Genomic DNA, 19902 nt, shown 5'->3' with positions numbered 1-19902 from the left:
TTCAGTCATGTTGCTGTTGTTGAGTGCATTCAAGTTGTTTCCAACTTTAGTGACCCTAAGGGCTGGGTTCCCATGGCAAGATTTGTGCAGAGGAATTGCCTTTGCTTCCCTCTAAAGCAGAGGGTATGTGACTTGCCTAGGATTACCCTTTTGGTTTCCATAGCCAAGCAGGGATTTCAACTCACTATACCATATTGGCTTAGAAGCATATAATAATAATAATAATAATAATAATAATAATAATAATAATAATAATAACAACTTTATTTTTATACCTAGGGGACTCGGGGCGGCTTACAAAGGACACGCCCAAGATTACAATTAAAACACACATGTAAAACACTTTAACCAATTAAAACATCAGATAAAACAAATAACAACACAGTTGAAAGCAATATAAAAACAATACGGTTGAAAGAAACATAGCTGAGGTACAGATTCAATGAGTGCAATACATTTTTACAGGAGTGCAGGAAAATGCAACAATACAGCAAACTGGGCAGGAAATACTGTCATAACACATGTTGAGGTAGAATGTATGCCAGTGTAAAGTGTGGGCCAGTGTAAAGTGCGGAACTTCAAGTAGGGACAAGAAAGTTACTGGTGAGCTGCTTAGTCAAAAGCACACCGGAACATCCAGTTTTTCAGTTGATTACAAAAGGAGGACAAGGTGGGAAACTGATTTCCCTAGGGGGGGAGTTCCAGAGCCGGGAGGCCACCACTGAAAAGGCTCTCCCCCTTGTTCCCATCAACTGTGCATGTGACGGCGGGGGGAGAGAGAGCAGTGCTTCCCCAGAAGATCTCAAGGTATGTACTGGTTCATACGGGAAGATGCAATCACAAAGATAAGCAGGTCCCAAACCGTTTAGGGCTTTATACATCTGTCTTTCTGTCTGTCTGTCTGTCTATATACTACCTGACCCCTTCCACGTGTTACTGTGGCCCAGTCTGGTGATGTGAAAAATAATGAGAAAGTGTTGGTTTCTAATATTTGTAATTTCTTTATGCTTGTGGGTAAACAGTATTTATCGCTGTTTCTTTGTCAGTGTTGATGTGGAGATAGTCTGGTTTGTCTACTCTGGAACATGCAACATAGAATTGTCCATCTTTAGGGGTTCCTTTCAAATCTATGATACTATATCTATCTCTGTGTGTGAATCATATCTATCTATCTCTATCTATGGCTGGATGGCTTTTGTCAGGAGGGCTTTGATTACATTTTCTTGCCCTGGTGAAGGGAGTTGGACTGGATGGCCTTAAGTATTTTCTGTTGGTCATGGGGGTTTATTGTGGGAAGTTTGGCCCAATTCTGTTGTTGGTGATGAGGTTCAGAATGCTCTTTGATTGTAGGTGAACTATAAATCCCAGTAACTACAACTCGCAATTGTCAAGGTCTATTTTCCCCAAACTCCACCTGTGTTCATATTTGGGCATATGGAATATTCGTGCCAAGTTTGGTCCAGGCCCATCATTGTTTCGTTAAATATGAGTGAGTCATTATTATTTAAAGACATTCTAAATCTGATGTGGCATAATACTGGTTGCTGAGAAAAGAGCAGTAAAAATTAATATATGCACTGATAACGGAGGGAGAAATAAATGCAGTTCAGCAAAGCTGCCTGTATGTGATACGACTTAAATTATTCCCTATGCTGCCACTCTTTATTAAAAATAATGGTGGGTGGGTGCTCTGAAAGAGTGGTCCATAAATGGAAGAGTATAAACTAAGTATTATAGCCCGTGCAGTAACAGCCACTAAAGTAGGATTTTATATCACTGTCTTTAGGAATCTACTGACAAGAACACACTGATGTGAATAGAAAGCATATTTAGGGAGGCATGTTGAAAATGAAAATGATGGTTATATTTTCAAATAAACCATCCCTGAGTCAGTTCAGATGATCCTTCAAATCAAGCCGTTCTGCTTTGGACAGGAAACACTAAACAACCATTTGTTGATTTGGAGATTATACCAAACTGTTGCTATTGATGCATGACATGCAAATATCCCATAAAGTTTGACATTATGTTTCTGATTCTTCAAACCATGTCTTGGAAGGTAGCCAAATCACTGTTTGGAGGATATGTTGCTTTGTCCTCAGACGTTCAGGAAATATAACTTTCACTAGGCTAATAGTTGAGATATACTAAACGCAGAGAATTCTTTTGTCAATTACAAGCTGCTTTTTAAGCTCAAATAAAAACAGTTGTGGAATATTATGAAGAATGATTGCTGCTGTTCAGGAAATGAATGCTTTATTGCATATAATCCATGTATAATAGCTAAAGCCCTGCTTTCTTTCACTTATTAAAGTATAAATAAAATATTAAGAATTTAGTGATTTCCAATCACCCAAATTGTTCCTCTTCTCAGAAGATTTAGAAAATGCTCCCCTGCTTGTGTGACAAGACTTGATTGAATTTAGTAGTCATTAAGATGGCAAGATAAGATGACTGCTGTTGAACTTACTGAAATTGAGATAAAAAGTAGGTAGTGATTGGGTTCAGAGATAACACTTCAGTGTTACATGACTGAAGTCTGGGTTTCTCCACTGTTTTGACAATATTTCTTTTGTGTATCACATCATCATAGGCTAGCACTCATGGCCAAGTATGATTGACTTCCAAGAGTAGGGTCTTGGTGGTGGGTCCGTAGGTGACTGTAGAGACCTATTCTTGATCTGCATGTTCTTTCACAGTAAGGGCATCAATTCCCAGGTGAAGGCAGTCCCAACAAGGGTTAATTTGATGCGCTTTCCGCTTGTCACGTTTCTGCCTTTCACCTTCCATTCATGCCTCTTCATGTTGGAGTTCAGCTTGTGTTTGTGTTTCAGGGTCAAGGTGCTTCTGATGTGGGGAATGATGTTACTATGGGTCAAGATGGAGATGGTTTGGTCAATGATATTAATGCAGAAAATGACATAGGGACACCGGTTCAAAGTGTGGCTTCCCATGAGAATGTTCCTACAGGGTATAGGGATGATAGTTTACTCCCTGACCCAGAGAGTTCCCAAGATTTGGGATTTGAAAACAACTTGACACCTGGAAAAACTAATGGGCAGATAGATAATAAGCACATAGGCAGACGGCTGGAATTCAGCCAAGATAGACAGCTCAGCCAAGGCCTCTGCCGTTCTGCTAGGCTTCGAGAGATAAGGGGGAGAGGCAGTCAAGGAAAACGAAACCAGTTTTGGGGTGCTGGGAATAGCCTAATGGAGGGATATAAAGTTCTCACCAAGGAAAATATAGTCAGATGAAGCATTGTTTCAGAATCTTGCTAAGTCCTTGTTCTTGTTCTTGGAAGATTCATGTTAAGGATTTCTTCTTCATGTTTTTGACTCCTTGTCTCTTGGGATTACATACTCATGCTGTGGATTATTGTTTTCCTGGTTCTTGGATTTTATTGGGGTTTGCTTTTGAACTTTGCTAAACCCTGCCTTGGAATACTTTGTTCCTGCTTATCTTCCTACTTTATTGGACCTACCTATTTTCTTAAAGCATATTTTTACCTTGCTGTTTTTACTTATCTTCAATTAAAAAGGGATTGTTTTCCTACTCAACATGTGGTGTTTTAAAGTCAGAGGGTTGAGCTTGTTTGGAGGTTCTAGCAGGGGAGCGCAGCTATCGTAAACCCGGGACCGAAGACTGGAGACCTCGGTACACTCCTTCTATACCTGGGACGTCGTCCTCTTCCACCGAGCGCGCAGCTTCGGGAGGGACGCACATGGAGCGGTGAGGGAGGAAGGGGACACCCGCCTAGCCAGCCAGATCAGCCGAATCAACCCTGGCGATCAATGGGGTGACAGATGTCGCAGCCAGATCGCCCTCACATCCATTGCGATCGCGCTTGGTCTGATCTCTTTCTCCAAGTCAGAGGGTTATTCCTGTTCTGGAGTGCAACACTTCAAATTTCACATCACCCTCTGGTAAAAAGCTAATCTCCAGTTAGAACACTCAAGGGCCAGGGCTTCCCATTTCTCAGTGTCTATGCCACTGTTTGTAAGATTGGCTTTTGGCCCATCTTTAAATCTCTTTTCCTGTCCATCAACATTCCATTTTCCGTTCTTGAGTTGAGAGTATAGTAATTGCTTTGAGAGACAGTGATTGGGCATTCATGTGGCCAGTCCAGTGCAGTTGATGGCGGAGAATCATTGCGTCAGTGCTGGTAGTCCGCTTCTTCCAGAATGTTGACATTTGTCTGCCTGTCTTCCCAAGATATTTGCAGGATTTTTCAGAGGCAACACTGATGAAATCGTTCCAGAAGTTGAGTGTGACGTCTGTAGATGGTCCATGTTTTGCAGGCGTATAACAGGATTGGGAGGACAATAGCTTTATAAACAAGCATCTTGAGATCCCTATAAATTTTCTGATCCACAAACACTACTTAATTAAAAAAAATGCTTCATTTGCAGAGCTTAGACGGTGTTGTATTTCAGTGTCTGAAGTTGATTTTTGTTGAGAGGTAGCTGCCAAGGTAGCGGAAATGGTCAACATTTCTAATGTTACACCATTAAGCTATATTTCTGACATTGCAGAAGGATTGGTTGGTGCCTGCTGAAAGTGCACTTTGGTTTTCCCAATGTTCAGTGAGAAGCCAAGCTTTTTGTATGGATCTGCAAAGCTGTTTAGAGTAGCTCACAAGACTTCTGAATGAGCACAGACTATGTTATCCTGAGCATATGGAGTACTATAACAAACGTTGTTGTGACCTTGGTTTTTGCTTTCAGTCTGCTGAGGTTAAATAGCTGATGACTTTGCTGATTTCCTCCAAACTAGGCAGTGCTGCAATCTCATCCCTGGTTTGTTGTGTCTATGAGATACTTCAGCCTTCGTGTTTCATGTCTTTAACACACAACTTTTCATAAAACATTTACGTTTTAGTTCATCACCTGATCTTTTGATCAGATATTGCCAGGTATAAAATCTGGGTATAGATTTTAAAACCTGTTATGGCTATAATATCACAGGTTTTATTTAATATCAAGTGTTCAATTTCCTGAGCCTGTTCCAAGAGGGTTGCTCAGCCTTTGAAAAAAATTCTGTACTGATATCAAAAGCATCCAGGATCCAGCAGAAAAATATGATTCATTTATTTGCTGTTTTTATTCAGTTGGGAGTCAGAAACACATGGATTTTAATTAAGATCACCAGTGATTTTTCAATAGATTGCAATCCACTTTCTACACAATCTTTTAATAGGCAGGGTCCAGTGATAAGACACTTCCTTGCCTGTGTTTATCATGTATGTATATCAGATACTAGAGGAGACGATTAAGTAGAATTGGGAGAAAATTTAAATGTAAGGGTGAAAAATAGATGACAGTATTAATAGCTGTTGCAATTAACTGCATATTCTAATAATATCTACTTATTGTATCACTGAAGTATTTTAGATCTGAGTTATTTTACTTTGTGTAAAATTAATTTTATAGGCAAGGAAAAAAGATATACCTAAGCACTTTTTCTAAAGCTTTGTAGATGTGTTAAAAATATCCTCTTGCAATTTACATATGAATCGATATTCAGCAGTATCGTGTTTTAGAGTCTAAATGCTTCGGTTTACATGTTTTAACTGTAATTGCGAATTCTGTTTTCCCACTGAAAAAAACAACCTCATTAAAAATAATTTGCAAGAGCAGGCGATGTTCATTTAATGAGGGCAAAGGAGACAGAGCTAAGGAAGTAAGAACAGGAGGACAGAGTTGTAATAGAGAGTGTCGTGTTCAAGGTTTGGACACGACAAAAATGAGTCTGTCGTTGCTTATGATGCTTGTTTATTATAGTTATTTATTATAGTGATGCTGTTTTTATACTATTTTAATATGTTACTAGCTGTCTCCTGCCACGCGTTGCTGTGGCCCAGTCTGTTGATCTGGAAATAAAGTAATTACAAAGTGTTGGTTTCAAATATATGTAATTTCTATATGCTTGTGGGTAAACAGTATTTCTTGCTGTTTCTTTGTCAGTGTTGATGTGGAGAGTGTCTGGGTTGCCCACCCTGGAACACCCTGGAACAGGCATGATCCTTCTTTAAGGGTCCCTTTCAAATCTAGGATACTATATCTCTGTGTTAATCATATCTATCCATATCTATGGCTGGATGGCTCTTTGTCAGGAGAACTTTGATAATGTTTTCTTGCCCTGATGAAGGGAGTTGGACTGGATGGCCTTAAGTATTTTCTGTTGGTCAGGGGAGTTCTGTGTGTCAAGTTTGGTTCAATTCCATCATTGATGGAGTTCAGAATGCTCTTTGATTGTAGGTGAACTATCAATCCCGGCAACTACAAATCCCAAATGTCAAGGTCTGTTTCCCCCAAACTCCATCTGTGTTCATATTTGGGCATATTGAGTGCTTGTGCCAAGTTTGGTCCAAATCCATCATTGTTTGAGTCCACAGTGCTCTCTAGATGTAGGTGAACTACAACTCCAAAACACAAGGTCAATGTCCACCAACCCCTTCTAGTGTTTTCTGTTGGTCAGGGGAGTCCTGTGTGCCAAGTTTGGTTCAATTCCATCACTGGTGGAGTTCAGAATGCTCTTTGATTATAGGTGAACTATAAATCCCAGTAACTACAACCCCCAAATGACAAAATCATAATTTTTGAGTGATGGTCACTCCTTGTTTTGTGAGACATTTTGTTGCCAAATTTGGTGTGATTTCGTTCATTGGTTCTTTTGTTTTTAAGGTACTCATTACGCACAGAGCATTTTTTAATATATAGATTGTTTAGTTTTTAATTGTATGTTGCCTTGGGCTTGGCCGGCCCGAGTCCCCTCAGGGAGATGGTGGCGGGGTAGAAAAATAAAGTTGTTGTTGTTGTTGTTTTCCTTCTTCTCCTCCTCCTCCTCTTTCTTACAGCTTTATGAACTAAATAGAAAATCTAAATTATGGATAGCTGGGAATACTTCAGATGGAAATCCACCCTCCATTATTCCATAATTTTATAGCAATGATGTATTTAATTGTAACCTGCTGTGTCTAGACATGGGGGGAACAGAACTGGGAGACTTGTGCCATTGTTTACCAAGCAGTTTACTACGGTTGCAACTGTATACCAATTATCTAAAAATACATTCTACTGAATCACATTACTTGGGATTCGATATGCTTTGGGCTGTGTTCTACAGACTCCAAGGAATAGACAGCTATACCAGTGAATCTTCCTTGATTCTGTTCAGGTATCATGGGCCAGTATAGTGCTTCCCAATTGTTGTAAACCTCAAACCGAATCAACCCTAGTCTGCATGGATAGCGGTCAGGACTCTGGCAAGCATGATTCAGATTAAAGAAGGCTAGTAGGGTACAAAACCACAAAATTAAAATAAGGAAATCCCAGTGCAGTAAGGCATAAAAAGAAATTTTTAATTCTGTTTCTGCTGATTTCAGGCCAGCAACCTTTGGGAGGTACTAAATTTCTCTTAGAAAATTTTAGACATACTATAGCTGTACCTGCCACGCGTTGTTATGGCCAACCTTTCCTCCCTCTTTCTCTCCTTCTTTCCCTCCTTCCTTCGCTTCCTCTTTCCTTCCTACCATCCCTTTTCTTCTTTCCTTCCTTCCTTCTCTACCTCTTTCCTTCCCTCCTTTGCTTTTTGCTTCCATCCTTCCTTCTCTCTTTCCTTCCCTCCCTCTTTCTCTCCTTTCTTCCTTCTCTACCTCTTTCCTTCCTTCTTTTGCTTTTTACTTCCATCCTTCCTTCTCTTTCCTTCTTTCCTTCCTTCCTTTGCTTTTTGCTTCCATCCTTCCTTCTTTTTCCTTCTTTCCTTCCCTCCCTCTTTCTCTCCTTCTTTTCCTCCTTCCTTTGCTCCCTCTTTACTTCCTTCCCCTTTTTTCTTTCCTTCCTTCTTTCCTTCCTTCTCTACCTCTTTCATTCCTTCCCCTCTTTTTCTTTTCCTTCCACTTTCTCTCCTTTCTTTCTTCCCTATCTCTTTCCTTCCTTCCTTCACTCTTTGCTTCCGTCTTTCTTTCTTTCTTTCTTTCTTTCTTTCTTTCTTTCTTTCTTTCTCCCCTTCCTTCCCTCCCTCTTCCTTCCCTTTTTCCCCTGTATCATCATTTAGCTTTTCATCATTTAGCATTTTTGGTTCTTTAAGTCCTTTCCGGTGTTTTTTTTTGGGGGGGGGGGTGATTATGAGTGATGGTTACTCGTTGGTCTGTTAGGGGTATAGTGTCCAAATTTGGTGTCAATTTGTCCAGTGGTTTTTGAGTTCTGTTAATCCCACAAACGGACATTACATTTTTATTTATATAGATTTACCGCATTTGTATACCACCTTTCTATATAGATAGTTTATATAACATGGTTATATTTGAATAGTCAAAAATATAAAGTGACATCCATGAGTTTCAAAAAGCTCTATGGAATTGCTAGTAAAGGTAAAGGTTTTCCCCTGACATTAAGTCCAGTCATGTCCTAGTCTGGGGGTTGGTTCTCATCTCCATTTCTAAGCCAAAGAGCCGATGTTGTCTGTGGCTGGCATGACTGCATGGAGCACTGTTACCTTTCCGCTGGAGCCATACCTATTGATCTACTCACATTTGCATGTTTTCGAACTGCTAGGTTGCCAGAAGCTGGGGCTAACAGAGGGAACTCACGCCGCTCCCCGGATTTGAACCTGCAACCTTTTGCTCAGCAGTTTAACTCGCTGCACCACTGTGGACTCCCTATGAAATCGCTATAGGACTAATTTTAATCAATCATTTTTCTTGATTGTATCCTCTATAGCTCGCATCTGTCCTTTTAATCCTGGATATCTGATTGTCCAAAGCCCTCATTGTTTGCCTGTCCTCCATAGAGAATGTGTGAATGTAGCTTTATAATAGCTTTACCTCCCTCCTTTTATTTATAGTTGCATAGTGTTTGCAAGGGATGCAGATTGAATTTATCAAAAGCGATTGTGTTGCTGTTGTGATTGTGTGTAGTGGGTGGCAACTGCTCAGAGAGCCAGCTCTAAGGATATGACTAATCTGCTAATCCTTTATTCATTGTGTTCCTCTGAATTCCACTGAATACATGTGTATTCAGTTTTGTTCATCTTTCAGATATCTGTGTGGTTCTGTGCCCATTTTATCTTCTCTTTTGAAACACATGGAGTCTCTGAGAAGTTATTTTGAACATTAAGAAGGGAGAAATGAACATGGTAGTTACTTTAATGCAGATAGGTGAAATAAATTCACTTTAATTACCTTTAATTACCTGTTCATCATAGTCTGGGCTTCTATAGCTCCAGTGTTGTACCGTGACCACATTATATTACAATATTTAACTTCAATCTTTTTTTTTCCCTGCTGGTTCTTCTCTAAGATTTTCCTTAAAGGCTAGAGGGGTAAAGTGACCTTCTGGTGGAAAATATGTTGTTGTCTCCAGAGCTCCCTCTGGTGATCTCGGTTGGTGGTAGCATCTCCATTGTATAAGTATTCACTTTACTCTCACGTTATGGGCTTCGCAGTTGAAATCTCTATTTCTCTTTCAATATTAGAGGAGGGTAATGTCAAGAAAAGCTTTCCAGTGTCTTGCTGACGGGGCAATTAACAGCTTGCTACATTTATGAAGAAACTTAATCAGAGCAAAGATTATGCTTTGTCGGGTACCAATAAAGGTCTCGTTCACACATTATTTATTATTTATTCAGTTAATTTAATTTTCCACCTTCAGCCAACAACAAAATGCTCAAGGCTTCTTGTGATTTAACATTACATGTTTTAATCATGCCCAGCAGCTGCACCACAAGACTAGGAGCTTTTACTTAAATTTTCAGTATGTTTTACCTATATACAGTGATGCTTATCATGTTTTGTTTCAATACACCAGTTCATTTTATACTATAGGCTGCAGTCTGGCTTGTTCTCCTGGGCTAGTTTCCCCAGCCTTGGCTCTCCAGTTGAAGAACAGTAATGGACCAAAAGATCTAGGAGCTGATAGTAAGAAAGACTATTAGAGACCATAATTAAGATGTACTATATTTTGGTTTTGGACATAATGAGTAACCATGGTTACATCAGAAGCAAATGCTCTGTTTTAATTCTTGTTGTGGTCCCAAGTTTTGTCAGCTGAGAAAATGCTCACAGACTCAGGGCTTCTTCATTATAGTTTGCCAAAAACTGAAGCCTCTTTTCTATAGTGAGGAGACAAAATAGGGTAATTATTACCCAAGTCTTTGTGGGTAGTGACAGCCAAGGGCTCTTATACAGTGCTGTGTTTGAATCAAGACCAAAGGCTCTAGAGGAGAGGTATTATGTGCTGTGCAGTTAACCCAGTACGAATGGTTGGCTTTTCTAACCAACAATATACAGTAGACCCCTAGTATCCTCCTAAATTTGATTTCAGGATACTCAAGCCCTATATAAAATGGAATCGTACAGTAGTGCCCCTGATATAAAGTGAGAAAATAAAGGTTTGCTTTTGGAATTAAAAAAAGAATTCAAGCTGTGGATGGTGAAATCCAAAGAATCAGAATCCATGGATACAGAGGATCGAGTGTATTTTATATTTTCTCTGCTGTAGTACAAAATATTTTGATATGGGTTGCCTGTCACTGGTAGTTAAATCATATTCTCTTTACAAAATGATTTGCTCAAGGTGTAAATGAACATGGCTAGAACTGGTTTGTGTACTGTTTGTGTGTGTGTGTGTGTGTTGAACTCCTGAAATATTTTGAGCAAGTCTTGCACTGTTTTATCACCTGTTGTGTTTCTTTGCTGCTCTTTCTCTTCTGATCTCAGCACTCTCTAACCCAGGATGGATCTACACTTCCATATAATCCAGATTATCAAAGGAAATAATCCACATTTGCTTTGAACTGGATTATATGAATCTACACTGCCATATAATCTAGTTCAGAGCAGATAATCTGGATTTTATATGGCAGTGTAAATGGGGCCCCAGTCTTTGTTAGTCTCCAGTCCTCCAGATGTTTGAGATATAAACTTCCAGAATCCCTAGCCAGAATTTCCAGTGGGAAGGGATTCTGGGAGTAGAAGTCCAATATATCTGCAGGAGACCAGGCTTACGTGAGAGAATACCCTCATTTGCCACTGTTAGTTTACTATTCTAGTATTGTCAACTGATACCTTGTACTGCTGCTGGGAGGATACACTACACCAGTGGTTCTCAACCTGTGGGTTCCCAGGTGTTTTGGTCAACAACTCCCAGAAATCGCAGCCATTTTACCAGCTGTTAGGATTTCTGGGAGTTGAAGGCCAAAACATCTAGAGACCCACAAGTTGAGAAACACTGTACTACACACATGGAAATATTGTTCAGTGGAACTGCTTATATATGTGAACTCTGCCTTGGGGCATATCTCTGTGGTGAATACCTGAATTTCAGGATTTACAGCACCACTACCATAATAAAAAACTTGATTTTAGCAATTATGAGCAGTTAAAAACATAGAATCAGGAGTTGGAAGGGACCACAGGGCCTTCCAGCATTGTGCCATATAGGATATGCAACTTAAAACTGTCCTGAAAGATGCCCATCTAACCTGTGTTGAAAGGCTTCCAAAGGAAATCTATTCCATTATCAAACAGCTCTTACATTAAAAAGTACTTTATAATTTTTAGGTGGATTCTCTTTTCTTGTAATTCAAATTGGTTTGTGGAACAGCAGAAAACAAGCTTGTTCCATCTTCTACGTGATGCCCCTTCAGATCGTTATTGATAGCTATCATGGCACCTCCCAGTCTTCAAAGCTAGATGTATCTAGCTCCCCCAGTTGTTTCTTATAAGGCTTGGTCTCCATACCTTTGATCATCTTGGTCACTCTCCACTGGACACAATCCAGTGGACACCTGCATTTGGCCAGTGAAGATGCGATTTACTTCGATGCCAGCTATTTAAGCTGAATGCATTGTGATTTCCAGTAATTGAGACAGTGATTCTGAAAGCTGTCTACATTAATGAGAAGAACAATGTAGTCAGCTTAATTGAGTCATCAGTGTTGCAGATTGACAGACCCGATCCTGATGGACTTCTGCATGTTAGGAATAGATTTATTTGCCTTTAAGAAAATTAAATCCTTTACTTGCAGATTGACAGACCCGATCCTGATGGACTTCTGCATGTTAGGAATAGATTTATTTGCCTTTAAGAAAATTAAATCCTTTAATTTAACCATTGTTTTTAATACAATGGATATTCAATAGGTCTAAAACATTCTTAGACAAAAGATCAACACCTTTGAATTTTTCTCCAAATTGTGACAATTTTGTGTAGTAATGAAATCTTGTGTCATCAAAATCAAGTTTGGACTGGAAATAAACGATGGAATTTGCACATTTCTTTCTAATGACTACATCAAAACGCAAAGGATTTTTCATTAACGTGTATGTTTTACTATTTGTTGAAATAATTTAGAAAATTGTTTGGCACTTAATATGTTTGTATAACAGCAACTTTTTTTGCATTTTCTGAAATGTATTACAATCAGTTGAGAATAAGAGGAATTATTCTGCCCTTGAGCATACTTCGAATGGTTCTCTTGAGTATTTGACGCATCAAGTAAAGACTTGATGTAGCTCCCTGTTGGAATGAGAATCACAACTCTTAGAAAGCTGGAATCACTTGTAAGTTGTCAAATACAGTTATTTTGACATGTCTGCCCAGTTGCTGCGATGCATTACAGGGCAGACCTCACTTGTCACAAGCCCCTTTCAGTCCAAAAACATTGTATAGAAATGTAGTTTTTGCAATTTGCCGGAAGAATGTAGACTTCTTATTTGATTTATCTCATACTCATTTGAAAAGTAATAATTCTTCTTAAACCTTGAAGAGCTAAGAAATCATAGTCTTCATGATTACAGACTGTTGAAATGTTATCTATGTTGCACACTAGTAGCCTTAAATAACAACAGTTCTGTGAGCGAAAAGACAGTGTCATTACAATAACTTCCAGAATCTTCCAACAGACAAGATTCTAGTGTTTTTCCAATAAACGTGCAAAGGATAGTATGATAGTAATGTATGTCGATTCATGCCCATTGAAAACTGAGGCAAAACCCCTATACAGAGCTATTTGGAATGAAGACCGATATATGAAATCATTTATTTGTGTGTGTTTGTGTATACATAGTGATGATCAAATCAATGGGTATACTTATTTTATTTTATTACTCTTACAGGTACTACAGTGCTACTATTATGCAGATGTCTGGTGTACAGAACGAGCGACTTGCAATTTGGCTTGCTGCAGTTACGGCATTCACTAATTTCATTTTCACTCTTGTTGGGGTCTGGCTTGTTGAGAAAGTGGGGCGCCGAAAACTCACACTAGGAAGTTTAGCAGGTATGTAGGTGAGACGGTTTTGACTAAAGTTTCATTATAACATGCTGTCTTAAGATGGACTGGTAAAGTTGTGTACATTCGTTTAAATGTGGAAATTTGACAAGAGTTAAACTACCTTTTGCAAAATACAAAAGGCATCTTAAACCTAATGAACGAGGCCAGTGTGATGCAGAGCCTTGGGTATTAAAGTGGAAGCTGTATGTTCAGTTGTTTGATCAGGTGTGAAACATAGAGGTGGATAAGATAAAACTAGAATGTTAAACTAGAATTTATTAAAATGCTTTCTTGGAATTTTTGGAATTAGATGGAAAAAGAAGACATCAACTTCCTAATACGGTTTCTATTCAAATAATCTCTACGTATTGGATCTCAATTCTGGGTTTCAGTCATGTGACCAGGTCCCAAACCATATTAATAGTTTAGATAGCTGGTCAATTTATTCCCCAGTCTCGTTTGCTTCTACAGTGAAAATACTGTAATGTGTTCACTTTTTGATAGAGGCATATATAATTATTTGGGCTTCTGCCTTGCTTTCATTGATTGTTTTCCTTCGATTGCTGGCAATGTGTTTGCTTTGTTTTGCAAACCATTTAAGAAGTGAAATGATAGTAATTAAACTTATACATTTTAGAAATAATATTTTACCAATTACTGTATATACTCGAGAATAAGCAGACCCGAATATATTTATTTATTTATTTATTTGATGCACTTATTAACCGCCATTCTCAGCCCGTACGGGTGACTCATGGCGGTGTACAGTACACATAAAAAGACAATTACAAAAAGGCCAGTATCAACAACATATAACTATACAACAAATACAGACTACACAAAAATCCGCTTCGTCTCTCAGTGGAATCATAGCCAGTCTCATCTTCCTTGTACCATTCCAGTTCTCATTACCATATTGTTTGTTGCTTAGCACTTAATTAAATGCCCTCTCGAACAGCCAGGTCTTAAGGCTTTTTCGAAAGGACATAAGGGAGGGCGCCTGTCTAATGTGTGCCGGGAGAGTGTTCCACAGCCGGGGGGCCACCACCGAGAAGGCCCTCTCCCTCGTCCCCGCCAGCCGTGCCTGTGATGCAGGCGGGATCGAGAGAAGGGCCTCCCCAGACGATCTCAAGGTCCTCGTGGGCTTGTAGGCCAAGATGCGGTTAGAAAGGTATTTTGGGCCGGAACCGTTTAGGGCTTTGTAGGCCAGAACCAGCACCTTGAATTGGGTCCGGTAGCAAATTGGCAGCCAGTGGAGCTGGGACAACAAGGGCGTTGTGTGCTCCCTGCCACCCGCTCCAGTTAGTAACATGGCTGCCGCGCGCTGAACCAGCTGAAGCTTCCGGGCCGTCTTCAAGGGCAGCCCCACGTAGAGAGCGTTGCAGTAATCCAGGTGGGATGTGACAAGAGCGTGTACCACCGTGGCCAAGTCAGACTTCCCGAGATACGGGTGCAGCTGGCGCACGAGCCTAAGCTGTGCAAATGCTCCCCTGGTCACCGCTGAAACCTGGGGGTCCAGGCTCAACGATGAGTCCAGGGTCACACCCAAGTTGCGAACCTGCGCCTTCAAGGGGAGTGCGACCCCGTCCAGCACAGGCTGTAACCCTATATCCTGTTCGGCCTTGCGACTGACCAGGAGTACCTCTGTCTTGTCTGGATTTAGTTTCAGTTTGTTCGCCCTCATCCAGACCGTTACAGCGGCCAGGCACCGGTTCAGGACCTCGACAGCCTCCTTAGTAGCAGGTGGGAAGGAGTGACAGAGTTGGACATCATCTGCGTACAGTTGACACCGCACCCCGAAACTCCGGATGATCTCACCCAGCGGCTTCATGTAGATATTAAACAGCATGGGGGACAGTATGGAACCCTGTGGCACCCCACAAGTCAAAGGTTGTGGTGCGGAACAGGAGTCCCCCAATAACACCTTCTGGGTGCGACCCTCCAGAAATGACCGGAGCCACTGCAAAGCAATGCCCCCAAGACCCATTTCCGCAAGGCGCCCCAGAAGGATACCGTGGTCGACGGTATCGAAGGCCGCTGAGAGGTCCAGGAGCACCAACAGGGACACACTCCCCCGTCTAGCTCCCGGCGCAGATCATCCACTAAGGCGACCAAGACCGTCTCGGTACCATGCCCCGGTCTGAAACCAGACTGTGCCGGATCCAGATAATCCGTGTCTCTCAAGAATACCTGGAGTTGTGAGGCCACCACGCTTTCCATGACTTTGCCCAAGAAGGGGAGATTGGAAACAGGCCGAAAGTTGTCCAATTTAGTGGGGTCCAGTGATGGCTTCTTCAACAGCGGCTTTATAATAGCCTGTTTTAGGCTCGCTGGAATCTTGCCTTCCCGGAGGGAGGCATTCACCACCACTGTTACCCACTCAGCCAATCCCCCTCTGGCCTCTCTCAGAAGCCAGGATGGGCAGGGGTCTAGGATGGACGTGGTGGGCCTCATTCCTCCAAGTATCTTGTCCACATCCTCGGGTTTCACAAACTGAAAAGAATCCAACAAAATAGGACAAGCAGGTGCTCTCGTTACATCCACAGAGTCTGCATCTAACGCGGCGTCCAGCCCAGAACGGATCAAGGTGACTTTGTCTGCAAAGAACCGAGCAAATGCTTCACAGCGCGTGACCGAATTGTCAGGGCTCCCACCTGCAGTGGCGGGAGTTAAAAGACCTCTGACAATCCGAAACAACTCCGCCGGACGGTTCTTTGCAGACGCAATAGTGGCCGCAAAGAAAGTTTTCTTTGCGGTCTTTATTGCCGCGGCATATGCCCTAAGAAAGGACACAAACCGTGCTCGGTTTGACTCGCTCGGTTCCGAACGCCACACGCTCTCTAGTTCCCTCTTCCTTCGCTTCATAGCTGCCAGCTCCTCAGTAAACCAAGGGGCTGGTTTAGCTCGGCTACTTGAGAGGGGACGTTCTGGAGCAATCATGTCAATAGCCCTGGTCATCTCCCCATTCCAGAGAGCCACCAAGGCTTCGACATGGTCACCTACCGAGGTGGCGGGAAAATCCCCAAGAGCCGTCAGGAAACCATTCGGATCCATCAGTCTCCTGGGGCGGACCATCTTAATGGGTCCTCCACCTTTGCAGAGGTTAGGGGGCGCAGTGAGCCTAAATCTGATCAGGAAGTGGTCGGTCCATGGCAACGGAGAGATGGACAACTCCTCCACACCGCCACCCTGTTCCCATCCCTGGCAGAAAACCAAATCCAATGTGTGTCCAGCACAGTGGGTGGGGCCAGATATTTGTTGGGACAGCCCCATGGTTGCCATGGCAGACATGAAGTCCTGAGCCGCGCCTGTGAGGGTCGCCTCGGCATGGACGTTGAAGTCTCCCAGCACAAGGAGCCGTTGAGACTTCAGCGCCAGGCTCGAGACCACCCCCGCTAGCTCAGGTAGGGAGACTGTAGTGCAGCGAGGTGGACGGTACACTACCAGAATCCCTATACTGTCCCGGTCACCCACCCTCAGGTAGACGCTTTCAAAATTTGCGGTCTGCGGGATGGGGCACCTGGTCAGATGGATGGAATCCCTATAGACCACTGCGACCCCGCCTCCCCGCCCTCCGGATCTCGGTTGGTGCTGCACGGAGAAACCCGGAGGACAGAGCTGGGTCAGATTTACTCCTCCAGCTTCATCCAACCAGGTCTCCGTGATGCACGCCAGATCTGCCCGTTCGTCCAGGATTAAGTCCTGGATCCAGGTCGTTTTAACGTTGACAGATCTGGCGTTCAACAGCACCACCTTCAGTCCGGAGGGTCCGCTCACCTGGTTACACCAATTTACCTTAGGAGACCGATTTGGAATTTTTATTATGGATAAGTGGTCCGAATTAGGCCGAATTTGAGGTCTCCTTTTCCCGCATCTCCTCCTTCCCACCACGACCTCTATGGGGGCCCCTCGGCTCGTGGAACACCTCCCCTCCTCCATGCCGCCATTCCTGGCTAAGGTCTTAGTCACAATTTCACCAGCTGTTTGGGATGTTAGCGTTTTATCTTGCCAATTGTATTGGCCTTCTTCATCCCCTCTCCCCCCCTCATTGTTCCCCACAGGCTCCAGCCCACTTCCTCCCCTGCCCCTTCCACCAGATAATAGTATCAGTGACAGTAAGCATAGGAGGGTGGAGGACCACATGGATGGAAATGAACCCTTCGGTAGATGATGGGTACAGGAGGCAGGCGTTCAGCCGCGAAATAGGATGGTCCCTGGAATACTAGAGTCTTAAAGTGCAATGTAAATCCCGCGGCTACAGGGTAGTTCTTAAGGTGCAAGGTTTTTGAAGTGCAACAAGATATTAAAGTGCAACAGCCTCAACAGAAAAATAATTGGCCCTCTATACTACTAAAGTGCGGCAGGAGGAATTGGGGAGGGGTAAAGTGCAAACAGTTGGTAAAGTGCAAACAGTTGGCTACGAAACAGGCGCCACTAAGCGCTGTATTGTGCTCTTATTGCCACCTTAGCAGCAGAGGTAGGACGGAACTATACCGTGCAATGTTCGCAAAATGTACACAGTGGTCAGGAGACTGGCAGTTAGTAAAGTGCTATGATTCAGATGTAAACTACAGACGTTTGATGTAAGTTAGCGGATAGTCTTCCGGAGGTGGTCGACACGGTGGCGGTCAGCTCAGATACAAGTCAGTCTGCACAAAATTGATCAACACAATGGTCTGCAATGATCTACACAGTAGGCTACCCAGCAGCACAGTGAAGGTTGAAAGAGAGAGAGGGCCGTCACTTGGCCGGTGGTGAGGGTCAGATGGAATGACAGTAGGGCCCGGGCAGAATAGGCAAAGGTGAAGAAGCCTAGTTGGCCCAGCAGCAGAGGGGGACGAACAAGCCCAGATGGTTGGGCCACATGAAACCACACGGCAAGGAACCAAACCGCACAGCAAGATGGCGGCCGCTGCGCGTCCTCCGCGGTGTGTCTCCTCCGTCTCCTTTTCCGGTGTTGGGCCCCAGGTGGTAAAAGAAGGTGTTGGGCCCGAGGTGGTAAAAGAAGGTGAAGGCCCAGGTAGCCAGGGCCCGCAAACAGCCCTCGCAGATGGTAGGCCCCGATGGTAAAATGCAGTGGCCCGCACACAGCCCTCGCAGATGGTAGGCCCCGATGGTAAACAGCAGCAGCGTTGGGCCAGACGGCTAAGCCGTAGCACTCCGTGGAGGGGAAGGGGCCTCAGCAGCGTCCAGAGACGGTTCAGATGATCAGGGCGGCAAAGGCCCCGGGTGGCTTGACTTCCAAAAGGGAACGCTCCAGTGAGGCCGTAGATGGAGGCGGCCTCAGCGCTCTACCTCTCCGCGTTCCACCTTTTGGCTCCGGCAGCTGACCCAAACACAAGGCCGCAATGGAGGCGGTGGAGCAGCAGCCCCACCTCCTAGGCGGCCCCAACGGCAGGACAGGCAGCGGCTCCCAACGGGTGGTTCGGCCTCTGAGAGGGAGCGCTCCAGCAAGGCCGCAGATGGAGGCGGCCTCGGCGCTCTACCTCTCCTCTCCACGCTCCCTTCTGGGCTCCGTCAGCTGCCCTAGGGATAAGGCCGCAGATGGTGGCGGCATGGTCTTTGCGGAGGCGGCGGATACAGCAGCCCCACCTCCCAGGCGGCCCCGGCGGCCTCGGCGGCTGCGAAGAGTGGTCTGGCCGCCGAGAGGGCACGCTCCCGTCCGGCCGCTGGTGGAGGCTGATGGAGGCGGCCTCGGCACTCTCTCTCCCCTCCCCGCGCTCCACCTTGGGCCCCAGCAGCAAGGCCGCAACGGCGACGGAGCAGTCCCGCGGGGGCGGCGGACGCCGCAGCACCACCTTCCAGGCGGCCCCGGCGGCAGCACGGGCAGCGGCTCGACCCCCCACAGAGCCCCGAGTGAAGCTCCGGCATTCACCAGGTGAGGTTTGGGGCTATGCTCTCGTTAAGGGAGGGAGGAAGCCGGCCGCGTTGGAATGGCGGCACTCCCTTGTCTTCCTCTGCCTTCTCAGTTCCTTCTCCTTGGCTCCTCACTCCCCCAGCACACTCGGGCCTCCTCAAGACCCGTGAGGTTTAGGTCTCTTTTTCCTCAGTTAGAGATGGTCGGGGGGGGGGGGGGAGGGTCGACCGGATTCCTCTCGATTGGGTTAATCAAGCGGCGCAGCTCAGCGTTTTGCTGCTGACCGCCATGACCGGAACCGGAAGATAATTCTGAGGCAGCTAATTTTATCACAAAAAAACCTGGAAAAACGAATTGGCTTAAGTATAAGCCGAGGACGGGAAATGCAGCACCTATCGGTAAATTTCAAAATAAAAATAGATATCAGTGAAATGACACAAATTGAGGCATCAGTAGGTTAAATGTTTTTGAATCTTTACATAAAACTGTAATTTAATATAAGATTGTCCATTGTTCTAACCCTCTTCAATGTAAATGTGCTTACGTATCCTTCCAATAATAATAAAGAGAGTAAAATAATTTAATAATAATAATAGTAATAATAATAATAATAATAATAATAGAGTAAAATAATGGAAATGTGATAACTGTTCTGTCGTGTGCTGGGCCTGTAAAGAATTTCCTTTAGAACAGGGCGTGCAACCTTTCCCCAGCAGGAAGCCAGGGGGCCCAAAGAGAAGTTCTCAGAGGTTTTCCACCACAAATGAT

At 43.7% G+C, this 19902-nt stretch overlaps 1 protein-coding gene across 1 annotated transcript in view; it reads left to right on the top strand.

Annotated features, from left to right (window-relative positions):
• Positions 1 to 19902, top strand: part of SLC2A13 (solute carrier family 2 member 13) — a 195620-nt gene that overhangs the window by 103922 nt on the left and 71796 nt on the right. The window contains exon 5 of the mRNA XM_060778395.2: positions 13120 to 13283. Coding sequence (XP_060634378.2) covers positions 13120 to 13283 — 164 coding nt within the window. The remainder of the gene's footprint in view (positions 1 to 13119; positions 13284 to 19902) is intronic.

This window comes from Anolis sagrei, chromosome 5, assembly GCF_037176765.1.
Source record: "Anolis sagrei isolate rAnoSag1 chromosome 5, rAnoSag1.mat, whole genome shotgun sequence".
Classification (NCBI taxonomy): Eukaryota; Metazoa; Chordata; class Lepidosauria; order Squamata; family Dactyloidae; genus Anolis; species Anolis sagrei.
Note: the sequence above shows the minus strand (reverse complement) of the source record. Positions and strands in the feature narration are given on the sequence as shown.